At 29.9% G+C, this 8,024-nt stretch overlaps 1 protein-coding gene across 2 annotated transcripts; it reads right to left on the bottom strand.

Moving 5' to 3' along the window:
- Nucleotides 1-256: 256 nt before the first annotated feature.
- LOC130896398 (transaldolase) lies at nucleotides 257-5,030 on the bottom strand. 2 transcript variants are annotated; one of them, XM_057804450.1, is made up of 6 exons: nucleotides 4,774-5,030; nucleotides 2,718-2,949; nucleotides 1,609-1,740; nucleotides 1,118-1,380; nucleotides 579-879; nucleotides 257-475 (listed from the first exon to the last, which is right to left on the bottom strand). In XM_057804450.1, exons 1-5 carry the CDS (start codon nucleotides 4,838-4,840, stop codon nucleotides 590-592), a joined length of 984 nt encoding a protein of 327 aa, XP_057660433.1. In that variant the 5' UTR covers nucleotides 4,841-5,030; the 3' UTR covers nucleotides 257-475; nucleotides 579-589. The 2 variants fall into 2 exon arrangements, with proteins under 2 accessions (XP_057660433.1, XP_057660434.1); XM_057804451.1 differs by lacking the exon at nucleotides 257-475 and having other exon boundaries at nucleotides 535-879.
- Between the last annotated feature and the right edge of the window lie 2,994 nt (nucleotides 5,031-8,024).

The following is an 8,024-nucleotide window of genomic DNA, read 5'->3' as shown; positions in this document are numbered from 1 at the left end:
TGTTAAAGTCAAAAAACAAGAAAAAACAGATGCAGTGGGCCATTGCCCATCAAAAAAGATTTTGAAAAAGTTCTTTGGATCAATGCATCCAAGTTTAAGCCTTTCGGGTTCAAAACGAAGAAAAGATGATGCCAGACTGTGTAGTCCCAACAATCAAGCATGGATAAAATATGGTCTGGGGTTGCTTTTTTAGCGATGACACTGGCGATTTGATCAAAATTGACGGAATTAAGAAAAAGGAACAGTACAAAAAAAATTAAAATAAATTGTTTTATTGCATGATTTAACAATTCAATTAAACATTTAATATTTTATTGGTGTTTTATTTCATTTTCTACTTGAATTAAGGTGATTTCAAAGTTTTGGCCTCCAGTGTATGCTTATAAATATTAATTATTGTTAAATTCATGGAAGTCTGTTCACCAAATTATAAGGTAGAAATCAATCAAGCGAATTTGAAATCAATCCACAGAATCTGAAAGTAATAGATGCCTGAGAAGTTATTTCAAATTAAGAAAGGTGAATAAAAGCGAGTTTTAAACAAATATATATTTTTATATTATCAATAACATATATACTTCTGTTTTTCTTATTTATTTGCAGCACAGTTCCACAACAAAGGTTTGAGCGTTTCTTCTAATTTAATAGAATCTGCTGCGAATTTTCTTATACCATCTGAAAGTTTATCAGTGGCCATTTGATCTTCATTCAACATCCATCTAAAAGTAGGTTCATCGATTTCGATTTTTTCCAAAGAAGATTTTAATGCATTCTCTACACTCAATTTGGTCTGAAGATTTTCGTTGCTGGCTTCCAATTCACCCAGCAATTTAGGACTTATGGTCAGCAAGTCGCAACCGGCTAATGCTTTTATTTCACCTAAAATATTGAGAAAACACTAAATTGGATTGCTCAGAACTATGAAGTACCAAAAAGTTGTAGCCAAAATTTGTAATCAATTTTAGGAATTTATATTTCATTTTTGGTTTTAGAACAAAAAATAACATCAAATTTTTCTTGTGTTGAACTAACGTGAATTAATATTAACAAATTTTGAAAAAGCCATTTAATTTGACAAGACTACACAGAATATTGTCAATGATAATGTGATACTCACCTACATTACGAAATGATGCTCCCATAACAACTGTTTTGTATCCGAATTTTTTGTAATAATTATAAATTTTTGTAACAGAAATAACTCCGGGGTCTTCTTCTCCGGGAAAACTCTTAACGCCCGTATTAGCGATATACCAATCCAAAATTCTTCCCACGAAAGGTGATATCAAGGTGACTCCGGCTTCTGCGCATGCTACGGCCTGAGCGAAGTTGAAAAGCAAAGTTAAATTACAATGTATTCCATGATTAGCTTCTAGTTCCCTATAAAATAGAATTTAAACTAAAAGCAGTGACGAAAAATTATTTTCTGACATGAAAAGTTGTGCAAATTATTTTTTTTTAAAAACCTACAAACCGACTCAAACTTTTTTTTTGAAAATTATATAAGAAAAAAATTAAAAATAAACTTTTAAATTAAAAATCTTTTAAATTAGTTTTGCTGATGTTGATTTAAATATAAATTAATTTCTGATTGAATTAGATACTTACCTTGCTGCTTGTATTCCTTCCCAAGTCGAAGCTAATTTGATTAAAATTCTATCTTTAGAAATACCTTGATCTTCATAAAGTTGAATTATTTTACGTGCTTTTGCTACACTAGCATTTTTATTAAAAGATAACCTAAAAAACATACAATTCAAGAAACAAAAACATAGGATGATTCAATTTTTATAGCAGCAGTTTTGCCGTAACTATTTCAATTAGTTCCATTCTGGCTTGTCAGTTTACTTGAATAGTTGTTTTAGTGAGACCCTGTTTGTCAATATAGACCTTTAACAACAGATTGTAAAAGATAATTCCGAAATTTTGCAACCTGTCTATGGTGATTATGTAGTAACTTTCGAGACTGGTTTTAAGTGATATGAGCGAATTAAAAGTGAAATTGAATGAATTAGGAAACCACCTCAAAAACGTGTAAAAAGTGGATAAACTTCGTTTATTTAAACTGGTGACTGGTGCATTTGAAATTTTCAAAACGATGTATGAAAAGACCTGAAAAATAAGTCAATGGTTTTCTCTTTCATCATGACAATGCACAGTGCTACAAGTTATTTTTAATTAGCTAGTTTTCGGTTGCTAAAAGTTTCCTTGTTTGTTCATATTCATCTTCATTTCTATTTAGCACCATGTGATAAACAGAACAAAATAAAAGTTGTTTCTATTGCAGAAATGGTTTCAGTCATGAATTAAAGTCATCCATTCATGGGATAATTTCTTTTGAATAAAATAATTCAACATATTTTCTGATCAAACCTGGTATTTAGTTAGTACTAAGTCTTAAATATAAAGAAGTAAATATGAAAAAGAAACCACAATCTACATTAAAAAATCATTCTGGAATTCAAATGTAGGCGTATAATTTATTTTAAAGTTTTACAATATTCTCATTTTTAAAGTATTTCTGCACACTATATTTAATGTCACTTTCAAGATTAAATTAACATCTTATGAGGCTCCAATAAAAAAAGGTATCATTCAAATTATGCTGCCAATTTAATTTATAAAATTGTGTGAAAGTTTTAGTGAACAGAAACTTATTCAGTTAATGTATATGAAATGTAACAAACCTTCCAAAATAATATATAAAATTATTTTACCTGGCATCTACTTCAGTCGAAACTCTTCCAGGAACAATTTTCAAAATTTCCAAACCAAATAATACACAGAGCATATCCATAGTATTGTCCAGCTTTTCTGAAAGTTCTCCTCCCAATTTGTTTCCATATTGAATAGCTTTTTCAATTAAAGGTTTGTATTGAGGCAGAGAAGCTGCAGCCAGAATTAGTGAAGGATTTGTTGTAGCATCTGTGGGCTTGAAGGCTTTCATTGCTGGAAATAAGTGAAAAACAAACTATAATTTTCAATTATTCTGATAGATGATTACTAGTAATAACTTCCAACCACAACTAGTTTTTTCATTGTTAGTTGTTCCATGTTTCATAAGAGAATAATTATTTTACACTTTATCTTGGTGAATCTATAGAGATAGAATGATTTTTCAAAATTCCAGATAGATACATTTTTGTATACTTTTTTAGAAGGAATTAAGCAGGTATCATTCTACCCCCTAACTGAAATTGAAAAGTTTCAAGGAGCCAATGTCTCAACTCCTTTGAAGTCAAATGCAACCTTTCTTATTCAAATAGTTTTGAATTCATTTTGTGACGTTTGTTTCAACATCAATAATAATCTATATAAACATTACATTACCATTCATAACTTCTTTATTTATGAAAAGGAAAATAGGAATCCCCATAAAAATATTAGGGAGAGTCTAGGATGGAAATGGGAGTAGAGTAAGTGCACTTCTATTTATAAGAGCCATGGATAGGATGATAGAAATAAGAACTGGAGACAATAATGACTACAAAATCCTAGAATCTGTGAAAATAGGCGGATTTGTATATGCAGATGATACTGTATAATAGATAATAGAACATACATTTAGAAATGGAAAACTATGGATCAAGACAATAGTCTACCTGTAAGCAAATATAAACATGGAAAAGGATGGTAATGAACCAATGTTTGTACCTATTCAATATAAAAAATGTCGAAAATTATGTGTGAGTAATCATTAATTCATAAGTTTCACACCAAACTGTTTGAATAAAGCAAGTATTAGTTATTATATATATAAAGTCTATTTAATATGCATTGTCAAACAGTAGTTCATAAAGGGCTATAAGTACATCTATTCCAATCATAGGTCATTTTAAAAGCCTATAGTAATGATATTATTTTTTATTTTCGACTTTATGTTCAATAGCATTTCAATCACAGAAATAGCTTACTCATGTTATAGTTTACATATGTACCAATTACAGATAGGTAGTTGTTTTTCAACAGCATACTAAAATGTTAATATAAAAGTATGTAAAATCAATTTTAATGATCAAATAAGAATTTAGGGAACATTTGTAAATTAATCTAATGTAATAAATATTTCTTTCTTCACGACCTTCAGCAACTTCTGCATAATATGTATAATACATTTAAAACCCTGTTCTCATATTACAAGGTTAATGAATATCAAACAGAAAAAAAAAATTTTGTGTGCACTCATTTATTTATATGAGTTTTATTAAGGTACTTTGGTTAATGTAAATTATTTGATAATCACGAATAAATCACAAGGTTTTATTGGTTAGATAAGTGAATTTAATACTTAATATACAATTATGATAAGAATAACTTCAAGAATTCAAGTGACTTAGCATATACTGAAGATGAAATAAGAGGCGAACACAAATCAAATGTAGTTTTATATAGTATATTTTCCAAATATGTAACACTAATTGAACAATAATTATGTTCTGACCTTGACCAATAACAACTTTTATGTTGACCCAATATTAGGACTTTCACAATATTTTTTTCAATATTTCGCAAATACAATTATAGAATGAGTTTATCTTCATCGTCAAATCAAAATTGTATCCAAAAACTACATTAAAATATAAACGAAAACTTAATACAGAACAGAATGTAATGACAACCTGTTGAATAGCTTACATGTTTGTTATTATTTGGAGCAAATACGTTATATTAACATTCAATTACTATTCGAATAGGACCAACATTTTTTCGAAAGTAGTAGGTAATTCAACTTTCAGAAATACAAAATATGTTTTTTCAAATAAGTTTGCTTACCCTCAAAATCTCCAGTGTCTGCAACTACAGTCGTTACAGCCTTAAGTTGTTCTAATGTATTCGGCATTTTTATGAGTGTTGTAACAGATATCACTATAGAATTTTGTGAAAAATATATTTACTAAATCACCACCACTGACACTTACGTTGATTAGTCCGCAACTGAATGATAAGCGGTTTTAAATGAGCTTTTGAAAAATCACGTTAGAGGTTATCGTCGTCAAATCTACCTTATCAACATGAAGCAAGGTTCATATATGAGAGGGACAGCCAACTCTCTATTTGGTTGTTTGTAGCAAGGCTACTCTTGTTTACGTCATTACCGCTGTTTGGCTAATTATTATAATATTTACGTAAACTGTATCCACAATTTTTTTTTGGAATCATTTACACAGCCCTATTAATCGAATTATTTTTTGTCTGCATTGTATATCCTAATGATTCATATACGGAGAAATTTTTTAATAAAAATAAACTTGCGCCAAATAGATTATAAATGAAATATTGACAGTGCAATGTCACCGACTAAAGCAAATAATATTTTTTACCGTTGGAGGTGTTTTATGCAAAACTTTCTTATCAAACTATATACAAAAATACGGTATATCAAAATGTATAATCGTGAAAAAATTAATTATTTTCAACTTTAAGTCATTAATCATATTTGTCAAGCAGTTGGGTATAATTTTATGTCAAAATTTTCGAAATATATCTAATTATATCATCATGAGAGACTCACCTTAGTTTTAGGATGATATAGGCGGACGACATGGCAAGATCCAGAAAAAAATTTCAAAGTCTATTTAAGCTACTAGAATAGTAGGCAAGAGCATTTAGGCTAGTGGGCAAAGAGAAAGAATCAAAATACATGATAATTAAAAATAATGAGGAAACCGAATATTTGGGACTAACTAGACGAAGAATGTGCTACAAAAAAATAGCAAAAGACGGTAAATCAGTAGGATTACTATCAAGAACACACTAATAAGACCGTCAGTCACCTAACGCCTGTGAAACCTGAATAATGAACAAAAAAAGTAAAATAGACAAGAAATATGAAAACATAATACAAAATATAGGCCTGTAGGGCTGATATATGTATAATTTAAAAACGTTATAAAAAATATGATTTATTTTAAATACAACAATAACTTGATATAAAATAAAGAAGTATCAAAATAATAACAAAAATCACAATTGATAGATATACAGGGTGTTATAAAGAAGGTGATCCCGTTTCTAGGATACATAGAAAACTGAAAAATATATGGGGTTTGCTCAGTAAAAAATTGTCGCCATCCGTATTCAAGATAAATAGCGTTAAAGAAAAAAAAAATATCCACATTTTTTAACATTTTGCCGCAACTACTGGCTTTTTTACTGTGCAAATCCCAAAAATTTTTCAGTTTTCTATCTATACCACCTTTCTTTGAAACACCCTATATGTCAGATAAAAATTACAAAAATGAAAAATATACACTCGTATGTATGTTTATTTAATTGAATAATTTTACAGTAACCTTTATATATTGTGTGTTTCCGTACTGAACATTCTATTTGCAATGTAAAATTTAAAACAGTTTCACTTCTGATAAAATATAAACAAATCAAACTATTATGTAGCTGGGAACAAAAGGATAATTTAAAAAAATAGCGTAACTGATCTAAAAGAGTTTTAATCAAATGGGAATTGAGTAAGATTGCATTCTGTTACCTTTGTCTTTAAATTTACGTACGGCGACAATAAATCAAGAAGCTTCAGGTGTTATGAGGGAGAAAATTGACACTACAAGGGACGAAAGTTAAATTTGCGGCCCTGCGCTTCATGAGGCGCGTCCAGGACGAAGCCAAACCAAAATAAAAATTTATATATAATATTTTTTTTTCATTAGAAAGATCATATCAATCAACAAAAATCAACTTAGAACCATCAAAACCTGTGACCTTTAGAAAACAGTACTAGACAAAAATTAAATTTATTCATCACAACACAGACTCACTTATGATTTATCTATATTCTATTTGATATGAACAAATAGGGATAAGATTGAATGAATTTGGAATAATTTTATAGCGTTATCAATGTTATTCAATACTGTAACCTGTGTATATACAAGAAATGTCAAAATAGTTATTACGTTATAAATCCGGGACGTGATTTAGTATGGTACGAGATAGATGTTTATGGACGAGGCGACGAAGGAACCTAGGCAAGAATATCTAATCGAGTACCGTAATAACTTCACGGACCTATATCGTAATATGTTTTTTTTTTCATACTGTTCTCGGTTTAAATAAATAGCAAAATTAAAACGCAATAAAAGTGGTAAATTTTCTATTGAAGATGATGACCGATCGGGAAGGTCAGTTTCTGTGTCAGTCCCCGAAAATATCGATGCAGTTCATGACATGATTGTATCGGACCATCGAATTGGACTAAAACGGGTATTTGAAGCACTGAATATTTCATACGAACACGTTCATCATATAGTTCACGTCAATTTGGACATGAGAAAAATTGCTGCAAACTGGATCCCCAAATGTTTGAAAGTTGACCAAAAGCGTGCAAGGGTAGAAGCATCGTGTTCGATCAGTGCTCGATTTGAAAACGATGTAGACTTCTTAAACCGAATTGTTACTATGGATGAGACTTGGGTACATTTCTACGATCCAGAAACAAAGCAACAATCGATAGAATGGCGACACTCTGGTTCTCCAAGACCTAAGAAGTTTCGTGTCCAAAAATCTACTGGAAAAGTTCTTGCTTTGAAAGGTCGTAAATTTTTCTCCAACGAGGAGGTAATAAAAGCTGTGGAGGTCTGGTTTGCAGAGCAAGAAGAAACATTTTTTTTGAAAGGTCTAGAGACGTTGCAGGGTCGCTGTAATAAATGTATCCAATTAAGAGGAGAATATGTTGAGGAATAAAATATTTTAACATTGAAATTTTGTTTGGTTCTATAGTAGGCTAAGACTTTTTCAATATATCCTCGTAAATGTTCTTGATTTTATGTCTTATAAAATCGTTAAACAATTATTGAAAAAAACTAATTTTGAAACAGAAGAGACCTAAAATCAACATTTAGAAGCATTAAAAAAAATTAACGGAAGTCACTAAGGTTGTAAACAAGAATGCCTGATAATTAAGATAAAATTGCCGAGGAAAGTGCGGAAGTAGGAAGGCAAATTATTCCAATTAAGTTTACGAAAAGGTATGAAAAAGAATATGCGATGTTTTGCGACTGGCATAAGAA

The sequence above is a fragment of the Diorhabda carinulata genome, chromosome 7 (genome assembly GCF_026250575.1).
Source record: "Diorhabda carinulata isolate Delta chromosome 7, icDioCari1.1, whole genome shotgun sequence".
NCBI classification, from domain to species: domain Eukaryota; kingdom Metazoa; phylum Arthropoda; class Insecta; order Coleoptera; family Chrysomelidae; genus Diorhabda; species Diorhabda carinulata.
The sequence above is the reverse complement of the archived record's forward strand: the minus strand, read 5'-3'. Positions and strand labels throughout refer to the sequence as shown.